A 22258-nucleotide genomic window follows, 5' to 3' on the forward strand; every position below is an offset into this window, starting at 1 on the left:
GGGGAACAGGGCAATCGTGGCTGAGAAAAGGCTGCAGTCTGGAGGAATGGGGAATCTTAGTGATTTTATTTTGGTTGTTGTTGTTGTTGTTGTTGTTGTTGTTGTTGTTCAACACTGTCTGTTGTGATCACAGTGTGTGAGTTTCAGGTGTTGGCATTGGTACTAGAGATGAAACTATTACAGTAGTCAATCACCGTTAATTTAATCAGACATTTCGATAATGACTAATCATTGGTCATGCAAACATTCTCTGGGTCCAGTTCCTCAACGCTTTTAGTCTCTATTATATCTTTATATCTATGAATATTAAATAGTTTGGAGTCTGGGGACTTTTTAGCTGAATAAAACAAGCAATTTGAAGAGAACAGCTTGAGTTCTGGGAAACAGATTTTTAGCTACTTCCCAGAGTAAACAATGAATTTATTAATCAAGAAAATAATCCACATTATGAAGCGATTATGAAAATATTCTTTTAATTGCAGCCAAACTGTCTAGTGTATGAAGATCAGATATATATATATATAATTATTATATATCTATATATCTATATATCTATATCTTATATTATTCGCAGTTCCCAGAGCTTAAGATGTCCTCAAACTGCTTATTTTGTTTGACCAACAGTCCAAAACCACTCCAATCAATGTTATAAAACAGAGAGAATTTGCAGATTGTCACATTTAGAAAAACTGGAACCAGCAAATGTTTGGCCATTTTCTGCTTTATGAGTGATTTTCCAAATCGCTTGCATTTTATTTGTGTAGCCCGAAGTCACAAATTTGCCTGACGGTTTCACAGTCAGCCCAGCATATGACACCCTCTGTGTTTAGATTCAGATAAGGAAATAAATGAATCTCCATTTTCTCCAAATTTATCATTTGACTAGCAGTTTGAGCGCTCACCCACACACGCACACGCGCACACACAGCACATCCTGTTTCTTATTTCTCTTCCCTCTCAAGAGTTACGTACAAAATAACACTTTTCTTTTCTCGCACACAAACACCCCCTCTACCTGTCAGGCAGCCTGAACACTTTGGTCGTAGCAGGGACACCACGAGGGAGTGGAGGGAGGCTGGCAGCCTGAGTGGCAGCACCGCTGATCATCTCTACAATTTCAAACTTAATTAACCTGGGCGTCGCGCCACACGTCCTCCGGCCCGTCAACGGTGAGCGCCGGCTCACTATCTCCTCGGAGATCTGCGGTGGTGACAGGCTGAGAAAAGACGAGGAAAAGGGGCGAGACGAAACAGATGGGAACTTGTACCACGAGCATAATATAGCTTAACCTGCTATTAAAGGATAATTCCAGTGTGTCACAACTTCAGTCTTGTTTTCATACTTTCTGGCCGTCATTTTCTAGCAGTTATGACGACATTGTACTCGCCAAAGTAACTGCTGAGGTCTAGGAGGATGGAAAGCTGGCAGTCAGATTGTAAAGATTTAGCAAAAGCATTTTATTTGGAGGTAAAGGCGAAAGTGGCGCTCCTGAAGTGTTCGTAATAATCAGAGAAAAATGTGGAGAACACCTCTTGTAAATCAAAGCTGAACCAGAAAGTCTATAAACTGTGATGGGATGTTTACTTGAATCACCGCAGGTAACGATTTAACCATTCACCTTTTGTGTCTCTTCCAAAGAAGAGCATTGACAGGCCATCATGGGGATTGTTTGTCTGAAGCTTCTTGCGTCATTGAACTTCTCCCTAGTGACATTTTCCTCACCGATTGATCTGCTAGTAATTAATTGCTTAAGGATTAAAATTTTTGTCTGAAAGTCTTAATGACAGCCCAAAGTAATCAACAGCCCAGAAGATACTCAGTTTACCAGCAAATACTCATATTCAAGAGGCTGGAAGCAATTTATTGCTGCAGCTTTAGTGATGCTGTCACATACTTGAACAAATACCGTGACGACTGACTCTCAAGTTGTAAACTCTTGTTGAGTTAAAACCAGCGTCTACATGTACACAAGTGTTATTTACAAACTGCATATGAATATGACTCAGTTACTAAATAACCCTCTGCAGTTTAGCGCACCAAACCCTTAAACAAAATCTCACGTTTGGGCCCGGCTCTGAAAACATGGAAGTGCAGAGTCAACCATCTCAACAGTAGGCTGTGGAGGTCTGTGTACCCACAAGGGCCTGCGCTGTATTCCCACAACCGGGGGAAGGAATTTAAAAATACCTCAGCTTTGCTGTTTCTCATGCAAAGAGGGAGAGAACCAAGACAGAAGATTGATCTCTGACAGCCTGCTCTCGTTTTCGTTCTCGTTTTTGCTTCTCTCTCTCACCGTTAAGAAAATCCTCTCTCTCTTTCTCACGTTTCATACTTCCTCCTATCCCCCACCCCTTCTTCCCATGTTCTCCCCTCCTCCTCCGTCGTCCTGTCTATCTAGCCGTCTCGTTTAAGTCAGTGACATTTGATGTGAAGTGGCGCAGGCCCGAGAGCTTACAGCCACTGACTCATAAAAACACACATGCGCACAGAGGACTCGATGTGGAGGGAAAGGTCAAGCCTACTCTCCGAGGGCCTAATCACCCACTCTCATTGAGTGGCTCGCTCACTCAGTCACACATGATTGAGTGTGTGCGTGTGCGTGCATGTGTGATCACGGGCGTGACTTTGTCGGCGCATGTGCGCGAACGAAGTGTGAGGAGGCATAGATTGCGCGTCTAGACCGGTGATTGGTGTGTGTGTGTGTGTGTTAAAGTGCATTTATCAGAAAATGTCCACTCCTGACTTGTGAACGTACGATTAGCAGATGACCGCTTTAGGTCAGGTGACACACATTACAAATGTGCATGCAAACGCACGTGCACAATCCACTTCCCTGAACATGTGGTGTAATCAGCAGACTTATCGGAGGAACTGTGGGGCTGTAACAGGCTCATTAACTTCTCCCTGAGCCTTTTTTAGAGATGGAATTGGCCGAGACGAGTGGGCCACACTTCTCTCTACCCCCTCTTTAATACAGTCTATTCTCCACTCAGTTTTTGTGGTAAGTGATTGCACGCGTGTGCATGTATGCATGACGTTCCTCTTTACCTCAGACCTCCTCCTCCTCATCCTCCTCCCTCGTGTTTCTGTTCTTACTCCCTCATTAGCGGGACCTTCACTGCCGCCCATCCTTGCTTGGTTTAGAGCAGCCCCTGGCAGAGCAGGGGCAGCGGGGATTAAGTATTAAAGAGCCTCAGCTGCTCTGCGGTTCCTGTAGCTCAACGTACGGCCACCGAGGCCCCGATAATGGTGTTTGTTTAGCTATTAGTCAGGCCCTGCTTAGCAGCTCTCTCCCCTCCGGCTGCAGAAACACCGATAGATGATGGATGAAGATTGTAAGGGCTGGCGGATGGAGGGATGAGCGTCGTGAAGTGGTTTCAATAGCATCAAGAACATTTTGGTGAACGCGTGTGACAGGGAAGTGGCGAAGGGAGTTCAAGCAACTGTTTGATTATTAATATTTGCGAGGGATGGAGTAAGTTCGAAGGTGTCGAGCTTTTTGTGTGGAGGCATACACGCGTTATATCAGTCTCCCCTTCCTGTGATTAGTTCTCGTTGTCCAAATAATTAAAAAAAGCAGCTCAGTCTATTTCCTTCTGCACGGCCGGCGGAAACTACTGCTTCTCGCCGAAACCCATTTCATTTTATGAGGTATTTTTTTGCAGCTAATTTAGCCATCGCCTTTTAAGCTCTAAACGTGACCTTTTCCGCCGTATGCCGAGGGGAGCCGGCTAATCTTTAGGCCATTACCTGATGGCTGTTAGTCATTACCAAAAGCTAGAATCGTTCCGGGGGCCTCAGCCGACGCTTATATCCAAACCATTACAATGCTCAGTCACCATCCAGACTCTGACTCATCTTGACAAGTGACAGGCACCTGCCATCTCGCACAAAAGACCTATTGAGAGTCAGTCGGCAACATGCCTGCGATTGCCCTCCCTCCGTTCCTGTCTCTCGATCATCTCTCATCCCTTTCCTGAGGTTACCTCAGTCTCTCCGTCAGTTCTCTGAAGTCTGACTAGAGCGCGAGCAGCGAGAGATGTTCCGTCTATACACCTTCCTCGACTGTGTTTTAAGGAATAGTTCATGGACTTTTGGGAATGCGTTAATTTGCTTTTGTTACAGGAGTGAGATGACAAGTGAAAAGAGCGAAAAGTATGACTCCCAGCTCGATTAAAGCTCATAAATTAACATGTTGCGTCTCATTTGTCTGCACATAACAGAAATGTGTGCTTGAGGGGGAGTTCCTTGGAGCTATTTCTTGACGGGTATAGCCCAGTGTGCTGCTGTCACAGCATGTGCCTTTACACATCAGTAACTATGTTACATTTGGCTTCCACCGGTAAGGTGATTCTTCAGTCATGTAAACAGAAATCCTGATCAGGGTAGCAGGGATCAGGGAGATTTTTGTGTAAAATCTGATTTCCCCAGGCGTCCTGGTAGCTCACCAAGTAGAGCGTGCGCCCAATATACAAAAAGGCCACGGCCCTTTGCTGCACGTCATCCTCTCTCTCTTTCTACCAGCTTTCCTGTCTCTCTATATGCAATAAAGGTATAAACCCCCCCTCAAAATAGCATATAAATCCCTGATTTCCCCAGCTAGATTTCTTCTGGCACAGGTTTTCTTTTTTTCTTTTGTCAAAGCCCACATGTGCACGACAAAGACTTCAGACATCCGAGCAGAGCAGGTGTATGAAAGAAAGCACAGATAATTACAGGGTGTTGCAGCCTCGTATTTAAAACACTTTGCAAAAACCTGAAACACAAAGTGTCCTCAAGAAGGCTAAAAAAACGTCTGCTCCAAACACAAAGCTGAGCTCAGCGTCAGCGTCTTCTACCCTTACAGCTGAACTGAAGTAAGAGATGCTTCCAAAGTAAAGTCAGCGGTGGGAAAGAAGTCTGATTACCGACCTGCTGTGTGCAAACGGTAACCGCTCACAGACAGTCTCATAACCAAAGATTCTGCAGCACAAGGCAGACAGACAAACAAATTGTAAAATGGATAAGCATATTGTTGGGGTTTTTTTGTTCGTGTTTGTTGACTGATTAAACAAACAAGATGCAACGTATTAATGACAGAGCTTTGGAGGTGTTGGTATAGCTGTATTCCTCTCACGTCAGACAGAACCGGGCCGGCTGTCCCTCTCTGCTTTCCAGTGTTTACGTTGAGCTCAATGCATCCCGACTCCGCCGCAGCACTGAACACACAGACACGAGGTTGATATCAATCTTCTCATCTCACTCTCGAAAAAAGAAAGCAATTAAGCATACATTAACTATTCCTTTAAGGCCAAAGCTTCTCTCAACACACAGTGGTTTTATCTCCTCGTCCACCGTTGGAGAGTTTTCATGTGAATTCCCGTAAGAGGGCAGGCGAGCAATCAGTCACCATAAGAATCAGTATTCCCCTTGAAACCAAACTAAAGCTGGGCACTGAGACTAAACCACATTACAAGATACCTTCATGGCTCATTGGCGTTTATGCTGGTGAAGTGAAATCATTATAGCCAATAAGGTGTGTAATGGATTCCTTCCCAGCAGTCAGTCTGCCTGCCTGACTTCTTAATTGTGGCTGCATGTGTGTTGGAACGTGAGCGCGTGCGCTTGTATGTAAGTGGAGGGTGAGCGTACGTCGAGAGCATGGGTTCGCCTCAGGGCGGTGTACGGATTAGAGAGGCTGCCCTCCAACCAGAGGAAGAATGGATTTAAATCGCTCCATGCGAGCAAGCAATCCAAGCCTGCTGAAGTGCCCTTGAGCAAGACAATGAATCATTACCTGTTCTTAAAAAAAAAAAAAAGAAAAGAAAAAGCCTGAACTCTAACAGGAACCAGAGAGAGAGAGAGAGAGAATACATTTCTTTGCAGCCATCAATCGAGGTGACATGCAGAGATTAGTTTCTCGAACGGTTAGTCGATTAAGCAATTAGTCGATGGGCAGAAAATTGATCAGCAGCAATTTTTGGCAATCATCAATCATTTAAGTCTCTCATGAAGCAAAAAAAATTACAAACATTTGCTGGTTCAGGTTCTAAAATGTGAAGATTTGCAGCACTTTTATTGTTAGAAATGAAATACATTTGGATTTTCAACTGTTGGTCAGACAAAACAAACCAATTTAGCCCCCGAAAGGCATTTCTCGAACATTCATAGATAATATTTAGGGATTAATAAATAAAAACATTCATACGTAAATGAAAAGAACCTTTAGTTGCAGCCTTAGTTGTGGTTGTGTGCAGCATTTTTCATATGCATGCACAGTGTTGGATCTCAGATGCACATCAGCGGCGAGCGAGTCGAGTTGATTAGTGCGCTTGTATGCATGCCTGCCCCTACAACTGTTTGTGTGTATTAGCAACCGTCTGGACGGGGAACGGCGATGTCGGAGGAGCCATTGGCTCCTGAAAGTAGCTCTTCTCCACCAGGCCAGGCCGTTTAATCAGGTTCCCCACATCCGCCAGCTGTGTCCACACAGCAAACAGCCACTCTGTCTCATTGGAGAGCTGCAACATCCAGCTGGGGGTGAGAGAGGCCAGTTAGCATTGGGAGATCAGCCCAAGCTGCCGCTGCCCAGAGACAGAGAGAGGTTGCATTTGTGTGTTTGTTTGAGAAACAAACAGGGATTGAGAGATTACAAGAGACACCGAGGGTCGGCTGCTGAGAAAGGTATAAAGCAGAAAAGTTTGGGAGGGAGTGTGTCTATGCGAGTGTGTATCTTTGCCCAGAAAAACATTTAAAAAGTGTAGTTTGTTTGTGTGTGTGTGTGTGTGTGTGTGTGTCTGCAGAGAGGGGGGTCTGTAGTTTTGCATTCTCGCTGTTCAAGTGTCCAGCTGGCAGAGGGGAGATAACAGGGAAAAGGCCTTGAAAATGGTGACGGAGCGGTAAACAGACACACAAACAGCCTATCAGTCCTAATGAGGAAAAGTGCTGTGCCTAAAAGGATGGTGGTGGTGGTGGTGGAGGAGGGGTGGGTGGGTTATGCTCGCACCCCTGACTTCGTGGTCATACATCAAAACAGACACAACATACACAAGAGGGCGACACTCGAGCACACGGGCGTGAGAATTGGGACACAAACACACACACACACACTCACGGTCTAATCGGAGAGCAAAGTGTGATTCACTCGCTGCTTGGGTCACGGGCCAACTTTAAAGGTGTTAGCATATTTAGGCCAAAGCAGCTGGATCCCACTGAAATGGACCGGGTCCCCCATCAATCCCCCCACCCCACCCCCCAGTGCCTGGTGCCCTGAATACAATGGCTGGGCTGGCTGCTTTGGTGAACGTGGTTCTCCCTAGTCAGTCAAATTGAAATAAATGAACTGCCAACCCTGACGGCAGGGTAATTGTTCATATGGAAATTGGATTGCCGTCGTCACACCAGCCCTCCCCAGTGCAACTCACGAAACAATTTCACCGTAAGGATGGGACAAGAGCGTTTGCATGTCAGGAAAAAAAGAAAAGCGAGATGGGAGACACGCAGAGAAAGAAAGAGTCTCCCACTTCATGTTTCATCTTAACAATGCCGCTTGTTCTCCCTATCCTTCCACCGATAGCGGCGGGAAAATAAAGGACAAGGACCCGCCCCTCATTTCCGGCTCCTTGTATGCCGTATGTCATATTGCCTTGTACACACTTTATCAAGCCTTTTTCAGTACCCTACACACACACACACACACACAGACATGGCAAGATTGGCTTCAGGGCATTAACCCCTCGCTCACCTCCTTCTCCATCCCCACGACGCCGTCCAGCCCCCGGGCCTCGGGGGACATGCGAGTAATTTAATAGCAGCTCACTTTTATCAGTGTATAACACTGAAAGCGGCTTCAGTGTGGAGTTAACCCCCCTACATACACACACACACACACACACACACACACACACACGCACGCATCAATGTCAGACCACGGCATCTGTCAAAGCCAGCTCTCCGATAAGGAAAGTGCTGAATATGAATGTTCACGGTATGGGGTGATATCCTATTATGTTTTCGGGGTAGGGTGTCTGTTTTTTTATTTATTATATCGGTTTCCTTTCCGTATCTCTTTTAATGAGTGAGAGGCGCACTCACGCTGGTTCAAAACTTGCCAGGTCAGCAGTTGAGGACGTGTGTGTGTGTGTGTGTGTGTGTGTGTGTGTGTGTTTTGTATTCCCCACTCTCTCCTTCCTGATCTGTTGCACCCTTGCGCAAACACGCTCGCACACTTCCTCCTGGCGCGCGGCGTCCCAGAAAACGCGGCGAGAGGATTGGCGAGAGGTGTGCGGACTGCCGTGCCCGGGCTTTAGTGCCCCGGTGTCAAAGAAACACAGCGTGGCAGTTTTAGGAGAAGAGTGTCTCTGTGTGGTCGGAGCGGGATTACCTTGTCAGCACTTCAAGCTGCGCCGGTGCACGTCTTAGTACGGTGCGCACATATATCTCTAAGCCTATCGGTCTGTGTGTGCACACCTGCTATTTTTCAATTATCTTTCATTTTTCCAGTGCTGGGAGCTTCTTTTCCTGTCCACACATGTCCTAACTCGTAGAGGGCGGGTGAAAGAGATGGCGCCAAGGTAGCCCCCCCCAAGAAAGTCAACAAGGAGACACACCTTCAGATGTTATTTTCAAGCCTGTGCATGTTGCACCTCAACAGTTTTTCTGTTAATATTTATTTTCCCTCTGATTACACAAATAAAGTAAAAGTTGAATATAATGAATGACTTCGATAAACCATTAGAGTTAATTCATTAAATGATTGCATCATTGTTCAAAATGGTGCGACATTTGGAGCTGATTCATCTGCATCTTACTACATTAGTAATTTATTAGTCTATAAAACCGAGCCATTACAAGCACCGCTTAAAGGCTTGTTTGCTGAACTGACAACTTTCCGATCCATGTCAGGCGTTGTCACAAAGATATTTTAGCCTAGTTTGTAGTCATAGTAACAGTAAGTTGTAATGCAAGTCAGACAGTTTCCATTTTTTTTCCAGTAAAATGTTCGTAGAAATGCAGATTTTTCTCTCCAGACGGCAAACGTGTTCTGCTAGAGTGAAGATATCTGTCTGGTTGGCTTGTCAGCCGTGTTAATTTTATGTTAATTTACCCAGAATTCATAGCAAATGAGTCATATTTAGGACAGTGAAGAACTATCTGTTGCTTTGATGACAGACGACTCCAGATAAACGCCTAAATTCATCTTGGTGTGGGCATTGTGGGAGTATATCTTTGTGGACTCGGTCCCTGTTGTGTCCACTGACAGTATAAATAATGGACGGCACATGCGTGACGTCAAATAGGTTTCTGAAGAGCGGTTTGTTGGCAGTCCTGCCTCCGGGCCAATCTAAAAAATGAAGACGTGGATCATCGGCTGTGGGCCGAATTACGCCTGGGTGCTCAAACAAACCATCTTTAAATCCGCTATAGAGACCAAAACCTTTTTTTTTTTTTTTACCAGGCTGTAAACATGTTTATTTCTGTTGTGTAATTGGGTATTTTAATATTGGAGCTTAAGGAGATCGACTTGTTTTGGAGCCAGCCTCGAGTGGCTGCTCAAGGAGCTGCAGTTTTTGGCACTTACTTGCGGGATTCACTTCACAGCCATCGAGGTTGCCGCTTGGTTGTTTGCACAGTCAACCAACCTTTTGCATTCAATGATATATTGTCCTCCAACAGGTTTCTAATGAGGACGTATGTTCACTATAGTGATTCTGTGTTCAGTTGCTCCAGAAAAACACACATTTACTGTAACAGAAGTGAAAGTGTGCACAGGAGTTCTTTGAGATTTCTAATTTGAGGTCAGTTCAGTGACGACAATCAGGCCGTTTTTAATTCATCAGTGGTGTCTCACATTTTTCAAACGTGCCAGCTTCATTAGCACACGATGCGTTTCATTATTATTTATCTCAGGCCATTGGAGGCTTCATTAGCTGCGGGCTGATGCAGCATGCAGTCTCTAAATTTAGCAGCCTTTTTTATTTATTCAGAGAACAGCCACGTGTTGGATGGCATGCCCTGTTGCCATGTTCTCTCAGATCAGCTCGGAGACATGTCGAGAAAAAAGAGAGGTGGGCTGGCCTGCGGAGAGATGGGCCTCATTCCACCTGTGTCACCCCCACCAGACGTCTGCCTCTCTTCAGCTCTTTGAAGCCTCTTTAATTCCAGCGTTCAGGATTAAGCCCATGAAAAAAGGATGAAAAGTGATAGAGCGACAGAAGGAGACATCCTAGGAGAGAACAGCCGCCTTTGAAATATGCTAAGAATTTCGTTTGCACTGACCCACAATGCAGCATCTGAGGGAATTTTTTTTCTTCTTCTTTTTGGGGGATGGCTATAGGATTTGCATGAAAAGGACTCTTTGAAGCCATGGATGTAAGTGAAACTAGATTTTTTTTAAAAATCCAAAATGAGTGCCCCGAGACATTGTTCTTACATTGTGCATTACAGGCTGCAAAAGTTGCTTTGTCACAGCGTGTTTGATTGCAAGGACTCGAGTAATTTTCTTGTCACAGAAACCATTGACATAATCCACCTTTTGTGGAGTCTCTCTGTGCGGTCTGCATCACGGCCGAGTGAATGGCTAAAAATATGGATATTAGAGTTTTTAGTGGATTCAGCGGGGCGGTCATGCTTCAATTACTGTCCATATTTACAATCGCACACAATATTTAGACAGTATGGGCTTTCTAGTTGTGTACAAAAACAGAAAAGAAAAAAAATCAGTACCATTAAGCAAACATCTGTTTAATTTCAGACATTTTGTTGATGCACAGACCTACAGTAGGTTTGATTTGTATGTCCACGAGCAGCTGATTAGTTACGAAACACTGGATTTTCCTGCCAAGGTCATAAGACTGCCTGAACCTGTTTAGTCAAAAATATTTAACCATTAACGGACTGAGGTAACAGCTGGTCGTGAGAAAACAAAGTCCAGCTAAGGATTAAAAACATGTCTACAAATTGAGAAGTAACGATGATGATACTAAAATCTGCATTAATGTGCAAAACGTAGAAAACAGACACAGGTGGAACATTTTAAAAGTAATAATAAGAGGCTTAATCGAGGAAGTTGGTGGATAACAATAATAAGATGCAGTTCACCTTCACATGTTCACCTCCTCCTCAGTGTCAAACAATGAGCACAAAAAGTAGATAGCAGTGCACACCAGCGTATTGTGGCTTACATTGATTATTTGTCGTTCATGCCTAAAGTTAAAAATCCATCTGCATTCTCGCTCTAGCATCTTACAAGTTGTTGTCGAAAAGCAGCCCTGCCCTAAGTCGGGCTTTGTGAAGCTCACTTTAACAGAGATAACTTTATTACATTGAGTCAGCCTCATAAGGGCTTTTTTTCTTCTTCTTCTTTCTGTCTGTCTGTCTGAACATTTTTGCAATTTTCCACCACTCTTTGTCAGTGCAGCTCGACTGTGTTTTGTTTATGTCGTCAACATTTCGAAGGTCGCAAAAACATTTTTGCAGTTTATGCAGTTTTTGGGCCGATGCTTCTTTGAAAACTCGAGCATAAAAGTGAGTTAATCTGGCACTTTTTTTTTAAAGCTGACACATCCTTGTAATTGTCATTCGATTTTGTCAGTGGATCTCTGTTATTTGGAGTGTTGTCAATTCACATATTGTTCCTTTTTATTTTGTCCACCCCTGTAGGGTACATCTGTATTCAAGAATCTCCTCCTCTTAGTTAAATCTTGACAAAATGCTGACTACCCCCCTCCCACTTAATTAAAGCTGTATAAACCACACACATTTATGTCCTGAATAAGCACAGACAGAGATTTTATTGCACCATTTCAATTTTTAATTGAAATATTTAAGGCTATGAATTGAAAAGGGCATGATGATTTTTTTTTTGCAGTGAAATTGGTTGGAAAATGTGAGGAAAAATAAAATCATCAAACTGAGTAGTGGGTGATTAAATGCAAGTGGGAGTTGCCAGTGAAATTAAAAGGTCCTCCCCCCCCTGGGCAAATGTCTAATCAGTGGGCTCCCCACTTAGTCTAACAAGGGAGAGCAGGCTGACATAATAAAACAGAGCTTCCTCAAAGTTTCATTGGAGGTTTTCAATTTGATAAATGCGCCCGTGGACCTGAATGACAAAGTGAAACGAGAAGGAGGATGCTATTGAGAGAGTGCAAGCTTGAAACCGCACGCCAACATGGACGCACATTTGCTGTGTAGGCAATAGCTGCTTGGAAGCCACCTGCAGTTCCATATTTACCACAGCCTGGGCAAACAGCAGTGAGCAAGGACTCCACAGGCACACCTGCTGTTAGCCCGGTATACGATGCTGTCTGTAATTTTACAGGGAATATTGTGTGATCATGTTTCCCGTGACAAAACAGTGTACTTCCTGAGAGCTTTGTGCCTGGAGGTGTTGTTGAAGAGAGAGGAGGGGGGGAAAAGTGCAAATGAAGTTGGAGCAGAGCCAGGTTTTTTAAATAGGATTTTATTGTGTTATGGTTTAAGATCTAGCTCTTGGCCTTAATCTTTCTTTACCCCCCTACTCACAGCAGTTTTATTTTTTCACCAGCGATCATTTTGCGATATTGAATAATCCAAAATATCGCGCTTTATAGAAGTGGAGCAGGATGTTGAGTCATGCACAAACAGCCAAGTTTTTTTTATAGTTTTATCCCAATAACCTAAATGTCTTGATATGCTTCACATGTAGTCTCCTCGGAAGAGTCAGTACACCCAAATCAAACATATTTCATTTATCTAAAAATCTGTGTGTTTTCTGCCTCAGGGATGGAGATGAATGGAGTTGTATTTGTGGCGTTTAAAGAATTAAAGAAAAAAATTACGTTTTAAAGAATTCAACAGCAGCACAAGTGCCAGGCACTCTTGGCAATCCACACACGGCAAAGAGAGTTTGTTGTTATATTATAAAATGTTTCAGTGCTTTTAACACCAGATTCGACTCAATTGGTTTGGAGTGGTTTCAGAAACTTCAGAGACAGACATCTCAAATCTTCGCCAAATAAAATCTAATTACCCGCGTGGCTACAACGCTAAAAGTAACTGTGAAAACATGTTTTGGCTCCAGCCGCCTGTGACCCTGTAATGGATGTTCAGTCGTAGATAATGGATGGACCTTTTTTTTCTTTCTCAAAATTAAATGAAAAGATCAATAGCACTCTCACATCTGTACAGTAAATCAGCAGCTGGAACTGTGAGGAAGTCTGAAGATCTGTAAAACTCAATGATTTCCATCAAAATTAAACACATCTTACAAACACTTATTTGTTGAATCCGTACAGGAAAACAAGTGCTAAACTACGCTAAGTCAGCCGTCTCCTCATTACAGCCTTAAAAAAACAAGCTGTATCGATCTTGTCATGCAACTTTCAGCAGGAGAGCTAATAAGGTTATTTCACAAAATGTCAGTCTCAACCTTCATGATTGTGCCGTCTCGCTGCAGACCGTTCACCTGACCATTAGACCCCATGTGTGTGTGTGTGTTTAGTGCCGTACGTTAACCACATGCCCACTCTACACTGCAGTTTCATGCCCCCGATGGTTGATGTACATTTCCGTGTGCATTTAACACTATCAATAATGAAACGCCTCTCCCCGTTCTGTTCTGTCTGTTCTCTCCAGAGATGGCGAGCTGGGTCTCCCTCCTCCTCTTTCTCTTCTGCAAGTCAGTCGCACGAGCCCAGGAGAGCAACAACATCCTGGAGTACACCTCCGAGACCCCCATCAACAATGTGGTCCAGGACCCCCAGACTGGTCGCATCTACCTAGGGGCGGTCAACACAATCTTCCAGCTGGGAGCATCACTTAAACTGCAGGCTCGTGCTGAGACGGGACCCCAAGAGGACGCCCGGACCTGTACGCCTCCTGCTTCTGCATGCCAGGACACAAAGCCCATGCCCAACCTCAACAAGCTTCTGCTGGTCCATCCCTCCAACGGTACCCTCATAGTCTGCGGCAGCCGTTACCGGGGCATCTGCTCCCTACGCAACCTGACAAACGTGGAAGAGCAGGTGTATTACAGGGACAGTAATGGAGAAAGGACTTACGTGGCTAGCATAGAGGATAATGTAAATGTGGTGGGCGTCATGTCCACCTACATAAGAGAGGGGCACACCTTCAGTGTGTTTCTTGTTGGGAAAGGCTACGGAAGCCTGGACAGTACAAAACTCATCAGCACACGAATCCTTCAGGATTTCCGTGAATGGGTTGTGTTTGAGAGCATCATTGAGGCATCAACGGTGCAGACAACGCCGTTTGTCCCCAAGTACCTGCATGACTTCCGCCTTGCCTTCAAAGAGGATGGTTTTGTTTATTTCCTCTTTTCAAGAACACTCGATGGGACGGATAATAAGAACCTGACCTTTGTGTCTCGTCTTTGCGAAGACGACCACCATTACTATTCCCACACAGAGCTCCAGTTAAATTGCGGCCAAAATAACCGATACAACAAAGTCCAAGCTGCGTATGTGGCGTCTCCAGGAACAGAGCTTGCACGTGTCATGACTGACTCGGGTAAGTATGAGAACAAGGTTCTGTTCATGGTGGCGAGCTCAGACGAGGACGACAACGACTCTGCTCTCTGCATGTACCCCCTCAACTTGATCAACGAGCGGCTGGTCGATATCATCAGCGCCTGCTACAGCGACTCGGGGAAGATCGGTGGGTTTCCCGCTGTGGACATCCCCTATTCGTCTAAAACAGACGAATTCTGCACGTCGCGAATTGCGGTAAGTGCTTCTGTCTTGTCGGCTGATTTGAAGTTTTAAGAAATCTGTTTGAAATAAATGGGATGGGATACGTTTTGAAGAATTCCCTTTGCAGTTATCAATAATGCATAAATGTGTCACAGTTTACTCTAATGTCTCGGTGTTTACTTTGTTCTGATTTTGTATTGTTCTCTCAAAAGCTCTCGTTTTGCCTCACACGTTGTCCGCCCGATCCCCCAATTCCCTCAACTCATCACCAGAATAATACCATAAAGCAGCAATAGGCAAATAGTGGGTCACGGGCCAAATCAGGCCCTGTAGCAACGTATTTGTCCCTGTGATGAAAGCTGAAGTTTTCTCTTTTTGTTGCTGCCGTCAAAAGTAGATAAAGGATGGGACCATCCCCATATGAAGAGAGGCTTGCTACTGTGTGTACTGTGCCATTTAAACAGCACATGGTGCTCAAATAAACAGACTCCAACAGAAATTGCCTATATTATCAACAGCACATTCTTCAAACTATAAATGAAGCAGGCCACTATTCATCATGAGTGGATGTCCTATCAATTAAATGTCTCATAGCGCAGCACAGAACATATATTTGCAAATAAGTCTTTTTTTTGTTGTTGTTGTTGCTAAATGAGTATTTAGGAACTCTGTTATCATAGAAATTACCAAACCAGAACATATGGCCAACATTTCCATTGCAGACGTCAAACACTGGATTAAAGGACACACAATTTGTCGTCATATTTTTGTTTCTTCCTTTTACAGAAGGATACGTTGGAACAATTCAAGTGTGGTGCAGACTTTCTGCCTTCCCCTCTGGCCAGCAAGCCGAAATTTGCCTTACAGGCAGATACAGTGTTGACCAGGCAGGGCCTTCTGACTGCAGTGGCTGTCGCTGTGGAGAATGAGCACACCATTGCCTTCTTGGGGAATAACCAGGGGGAAGTCTTGAAGGTGGACTGTTGCTTTCCTTTGATTGAGTCCTTTTAGCCTTTTAGCCTTTTTACCTAAGGGGAGCCAAGACTTTGTGTCTGACAGAGCTACTTTCTGTTTTTCTGTCTAGGTACACTTAACCGCTGAGGCACATGTGTACAGCAAGGCTCCTGGCGACACCATGGGAGAGAAGGTCAACAAGAACCTTTTCTTTGACCTCAGTCAAAGCCACCTCTACATTACCACAGAGAAAAAGGTGTGTATGTAACATATCATCTATAACATGTGTCTACACAGGAGGAGCTCAGGCGCATACCCAATATACGATCCCGGTAGTCACGTAGAAAACATAAGAAATTAGACATGTAGCCTAAAAATAAAACTGCTTTGGGTCACAAGTTCAACGTGAGCTGCCTGCGTGATTAAAATTTGAGGATAGAACATCCGTGACAGGCAGACAGCTGAAAAACATGACTGAAACACCTCCTGCGTAGACGTGGTGAAACAGTTCTCATTAGCTCCTCTCTGTTATTGACAACTCTATCACAGGAAGAGAGAAACCGTTCGACTAGTTTTTAACACAAAGGAAGTCTCACTTGCAAGGAAGGGAGCAAATGACCCAAGTTTTAGTAGATAAAAGTTTAAATGACTCGCTCAGTATTACTCTTGCGATCTATATGTCTCACAAACCAAAGTGTCTGTCCTGAATCCATAATACGATGATATGTTTTTGACCTCATATCTGCTCAGTATGGCATGTGGGATAAGGAGGAACTCTCTTTCAGTTAAGGCAGCAAGAATAAACTTTCGTTTTGTGCGTTGATTCTGATCCCCGTGGACAAAAGCGTTAGTGTTTCCACTGTCTCGTCTCTGCTTTCAAAGGGGAATCCGATCGAACTTGACCCGGTGGCAGACATTAAGAATAACTGTAGCCAATCTTCTCACCAACTGTCTTGTTTATGTAGGTCATAAAGGGACAATAGTATTGACTTAAAGCTGGTTCATCAGTTTAAGACTCCCTTGTTGTATGTGTAGTGTCAAAACACTCATAGTTCACATTGAAGTATTATCTTGTCAGGACTTTTCCAGAATCTTATATTATTACATATGTTACATTATTGGATTATTACTGCAGATGTATTTACATGTAAGCAGCAGTTTAATATTGTTTAGGTGTACAAACTTAATACACCGTTGGGTAGTTTAATCTAATATTTTCTAAGATGTACCATATGTAGCCAGATAATAAGACCGCTTTTAATTAAATTTGACCCTATTCAGCCTGATTGAGTTGGCGACCAGTAAATATTAAGTAGAATAAACATTTAGGATGTAGACGGTGGGAATTGCTTTTAATTAACTGACCATGGGGAGCAGACAAAGGGAGAACATGTGCTGTGATGGGACTTGTTTTTACACCTGCAACAAACCAGGGAACATTTGTAGCCGTACTTTAAATGCCTCATATTTCGTGCACTTTCCCACCCCCTAAGGTGCACAGTCTGATCGTATTTCATGTTGTAATGCTTCAGATCACCAAGGTGCCGGTGCAGACGTGCCTCCAAATGAAAGACTGCCAATCATGCGTGGAACTGAAGGACCCGTACTGTGGCTGGTGTGTCCTGGAGGGCAGGTGAGGATCACACACACACATCTACACATCTACACACTCACTTATAAATGCATGCACACAGCAACAGACCAACAGCCACACATGCAATTCCATCTGTAAAACACAGCAGGGTATTTGTTCAGTGTTTTATTGCGGACACTTTTGGTACCCTTCGGTGTTTATATTCCATCTCCCGTTGTCCGTGCAGCCGTAAGGAATTAAAGCTGTTTGTCAGCCTCATGCAGCGATTGCAGTCTGTGCAATTTACTCTCATCAGCCTATATTTATCAGGGTCTGGAGGGTAGAAGAGGTGGTATGTATCATGCATTTTACAGTGTTGGGATCAGGAACAAGAAAAAAGCAGAAAAGCAGTTGTCTCCTTCTGGAAGTACTTTAGAGTTTCAACGACTGGTTGATTGATAGGAAATGACTTAACTGTGTGAATGTGGTATTTGTTCTGTCTCACGTTCTAGTAATCTGTGTGTCTTCAGGTTTTGGACTTGTTAGTCACACAAAAGAAGACTTTGATGACAAACTGCATCCTTTAAATGGCAATCAGTGAATCGAGAAAATAAATAGATAATAAAAAGAATCCTCATTTGCAACCCTACTTATATTGTTTGCCTTTTTCTCTCCACTTGTTCTTCGAGAAAACGGTTGGAACCATATTATTTTCCGCTGAAATCTGATGATAAATTATACCGTGTGCTCTGCTTTCTCTCCACATTATTAACACAATTAATAATTGGTATTATATTACCTTTTCTAGCATGCATTTGTTTTGAATTATGTTTTACCTCATTTATGATGACGAGAAGCGCTGACATCAGTGGCGTTCTTATGTTTTTAGGACTGTAATAAGATTTCTTTTTTTATTATTATTGTTGATTCATTTTTTAGTTTTTTGATTAATCTCAGTGAAATATGTTTCTTATGATAAACTAATTGTTTCAGCAATGAGTAGGAAGTGAATGTTGCTCGCTAAGATTATTTAAACGGTTAATTAAAATCAAATATTGTATCTCTAAGGTATTAGTGCTTTTCAATGGCAAATGCAGTAACCAATGGGGTCATTTAGTGTTTTTCTCATCTACAGCGTGTAAAATAAGTATTAAACGTGTCACCATTTTATCTCAGTAAACATATTTCTTGCTATTGACATGAAATTTTCACCAGATGTTGATAACAACCCGAGTCCATACATCCATAGATACAGTATAGAATATAGAATCCATAAATCAAATAAGTTCAGTAATTTAAATAAGTAAGTAAATAAGTTGTGTGGAATAATGTGAAATGACACAGGGGAAAAGCACTGAACACACTTACTAAAATGTATTTAATACTTGGTACACAAGCTTTAAATCTTGCCTATGATATAATATTTTACCCGCTGTATATGAAACTTAATCCTGAAAATATGTACAGACCCACAAAAGGACATTGAAAATCCATTTCAGTGCATAGGCATTGTGTTTTTTTGATTTTTTTTTCTTGGTTTGAAGCCTTGTGAAAGTGTTGCTGTGTGGACCATTTTTTTCTGAAGGTGTACCAGGAGGTCAGAGTGCCGACGGGCAGAGGAGAAGAACGGCTGGCTGTGGAGCCCTAAGCAAGAGTGTGTCAAGATTCGCTCCTTCACTCCCCCAAATCTTTCCTGTAAAAAGACTCAGAAGGTACAGCGCTCTCTCATCTCGCTCTTTCTCTGCTCTTTCCATCCTTTTGTTCTCTTCTCATGTTTCTGCCTCGGTCTCGCTCTTCAGAACACAACCCCACTTAAATGCACGCCTCACAAACATGCACGGCCTGAGTAATAAACTGTTTCCATTGTGAATCAGAGACCCTGGGCTCTAGGTCATCTTGCTCTGCATTGATCCATCCAAAAAACTCTGAACTTGCTTATTATAACCAACCTAGCTGATTGTACTCACAGCCTGAAGATGGAGAGCCTCTCTTGTACACTTTCTCTCTCTCTCTCTCAAGTTTTTTTTTCCCTGTCCCTTCCTTCCCTCCCTTTCTGACTCACTCTTGTATTTCCATCAGCAGCACCTACCCTTCTGTCTTGTTCTCAATTAATCTCCAGGAAACTGTTTATGTATCGTGACTTCACAGATAAACTCTGTTTAAATTAATTTCTCTGCTCTGTGTATATTTCAGCGTAAACAGATATTACTCAGCCAAATGTTACAGCCGATAACTCTTTCTATGAAAAACTTACACCACATCCAAATTCTTTAAATGTTTTTTTTTTTCTTCTTCAGGTGTTAATCCACATCCCATCCCTCCCTTTTATTGGTAGTTCTGACCGTCTGATGTGCATTATCAAGTCTTTCCAATCTGAGGGCACCATGTCAGGCTCTGGTCAGGTCTCCTGTGATCTGCCCAGCCCTTCGCTTATACCACAAACACCTGAGAACCAAGGTATGGCCTTAAGGAAAATCTGTTGTCCTTAATTATAACCAAGGTCGTATCAACAAGTTCACCGCATGCCACTTGATTTTTGTAATTTAAATCATCGTGGATTTGTGGAAGAATTTGCACCACTAAAGTGTAATGTCAACTAAGGCAGGTCTGGGATTTTTTCCACCTGAGGATTCTGAGGATCAGCTAAACTATTTCTATTTATTTTCTTTGGCTCTCAACAGGTTATTCAGCCAAGGATTATATCCTTTTATTAGCCATACTAGCAGCATGGTTGAAGGGATGGCAATGTCGATCTGTTTGGTTCATACCTGCAAAACTAATGACAATCCCATCGGCTTTGTGTTTTGTGCTGATTAGCAAATGTTGGAGAAACATTACAATACTTAGCTCAAAGTACAGCTTTACAAAGCCACTAGCATGAAAGTTTTGCTGAATGAATACTCAGATACATCTTGTTTCGTCTTCAGATGCACACCATCATAACCGGCGGATGTCTTGAATATTTAGAATAACATCCCCATTCATTAATGTGTATTCTCCCCAACAGCTAGTATGGCACACTTTAACTCCCCCTCCTCCTTTTTCTGTGTCGTCAGACTTCGTGGCCGTGATGGTCATGATATTCGTCAACGAGACCGTGGAGCTGGCGGCGCGGGAGTTCAACTTCTATAACTGTGCTGCGACGGTGAAGAAATCCGAAAACACACCGTGAGTCAGACTCTTTAGTCTATCAGTTCTGCTCTGTCACTCACTGAAAATACACAGTGACACTGAACACAGCATCAACCTGACAACCTTGATGTAAATGTATCACCGTGCACGAACCGATGAGAGATCAAGGCTCTGTTTGTAAATTGTGATGCATGGTAGTTTTGAATGCACCTCTTGCATTTTCTCTCTTCCGTTTATTACCAAGCCGAGGAAATTGCCTCAGTTTCCTATTCATTAATCAAAAAATGAAAGTCAATCTCGCCATTTTTTTCCCTCTCCTTTTTTTTACCTCCTTCATTTCATGCCAGGGAATGTGTGATGAACGAGCTTTGCTTATGTGAAGTTGCAGAGATCCATTTCGTTGTCAGCAACATGGATTTTTATACCGGACGCTCTTTGATGAGTTTGCATGTTTTTAAGATTTTGTTTGTGCGTGCTTTTATGTGTGTGTGCTCCTGCCTAATTATGTGTGTGAAAGTATTTTCTTGCCTTTGTGTTTGTGTGTGAGTTCATCTGTCTGTATTTCTGTGCATGTGTGTGTCTGTGTGTTTTCAGGTGTATGGCATGTGTGACAAGTCCGTGGGGTTGCCAGTGGAATACAAACGACCACACCTGCAGCGACATGGACAGCAGCATGACTGGCCCCAACATCATCAAGCACCGTGAGGTCAGTCCTCTCAAGGGTTAACACATCATGTCATCTCTGAAAGGACGTGTCTGATAAATGGAAAAAGTGTAGCAGAAGTTTCTAAAGAGACATCTAATCACCACATGTGACGAGGTGCCTGAGTGATCAAAAATTTCTCCCCGAAATTAATAAAACCTCAAATCCTGGTATCAGCTGGCACCATCTTGCGTGACAAATATTGTGGGATATCAATTTACAAGTCAGCAGATGTTTCAGAGATACACTTATCTGTCGCCCGCAGATGAGTGTGTCTGTTAAGTGGTTGGCATATTTAAAATGTAAATTGAATGAAAGTGGGAGTATCTGATTTGTTTTGATGCCTTCTTCAGGGAGCGAGATGTCCTCAGTTTGAGAATCCAGATCCAGGGCTGATCCCCGTGGGATACAAGATTCCCATCAGCTTCGAGGGGATCAATTTGGACCTCTACGAGGTAAAGTGGCACAGACACAGAATTTTAAGCATTTTTTTTTGGGAAGACTAGCCAGCTCTAAACACTTCTTTACTGAGGTAAGGCCACAGTGAACTGTCAGTTTCTAACCAATCTGCTTGCACTGGAGGCCCACGACTTTAGACTCTACTAAACAAAATCAAAAAAGACTTCACTTGAATTTGGGCCTTTTTACTCGCTAAATACTTGACACCAAAAGATGAAAAGTCATGATATTCAAAGTTTGACACAAAGCACTTGATTTCCCTTTTATTTCCTAAGACATCTCACATAATGCTATTCATTCCCAGAAAGTCTACACTTCATTCCCCAGATAAAATGTGTCTAAACCAGCATCCAATCAAGTTGCAAGAGAAAACCATGAAGAACCGATGTAACGTTTACTGAGCACCAGTCGGAAATTATTGAAAGCCATTTTATTTGCATACAGGAACCATGCTGTGGTATGCAAAAAACGATTACAGATATGCAACAACTTCCATCTTAGTCCGAAGCTGCACAAAGTCCAGGCTCATATTAACATAGTTAGTGGGCTAATTATTAACTAATGTTAATTAATGTCAAGCAACTTTGTTTGCTCGCTAAAAAGGAAACTGGAAACTCACTGTGACCTACACGGCAATCTGTCTCGGCTCTGCACTGTTTGCCAAACTAAAGGCTCCAGCGGATTGTTGCTGTGTTTACGTATGTAATATATAAAAAAATATGAACCTGAAAGAGCATGGCCCCTCATATATTATTACTCTTACGGCATTAC

At 43.1% G+C, this 22258-nt stretch overlaps 1 protein-coding gene across 2 annotated transcripts in view; it reads left to right on the plus strand.

The window, feature by feature from the left end:
- The window catches only part of plxnb2b (plexin b2b), a 119375-nt gene that overhangs the window by 60956 nt on the left and 36161 nt on the right, over positions 1–22258 (plus strand). For both annotated transcript variants that reach the window (XM_027273027.1, XM_027273026.1), the window contains 9 exons: positions 13594–14699; positions 15453–15641; positions 15751–15876; positions 17153–17253; positions 18779–18905; positions 19491–19650; positions 20250–20361; positions 20920–21031; positions 21382–21483. In XM_027273027.1, the coding sequence (XP_027128828.1) occupies positions 13596–14699; positions 15453–15641; positions 15751–15876; positions 17153–17253; positions 18779–18905; positions 19491–19650; positions 20250–20361; positions 20920–21031; positions 21382–21483 (2133 nt within the window). In that variant the 5' untranslated portion in view covers positions 13594–13595. The remainder of the gene's footprint in view (positions 1–13593; positions 14700–15452; positions 15642–15750; positions 15877–17152; positions 17254–18778; positions 18906–19490; positions 19651–20249; positions 20362–20919; positions 21032–21381; positions 21484–22258) is intronic.

Source organism: Larimichthys crocea, chromosome XXI (assembly GCF_000972845.2).
Source record: "Larimichthys crocea isolate SSNF chromosome XXI, L_crocea_2.0, whole genome shotgun sequence".
NCBI classification, from domain to species: domain Eukaryota; kingdom Metazoa; phylum Chordata; class Actinopteri; family Sciaenidae; genus Larimichthys; species Larimichthys crocea.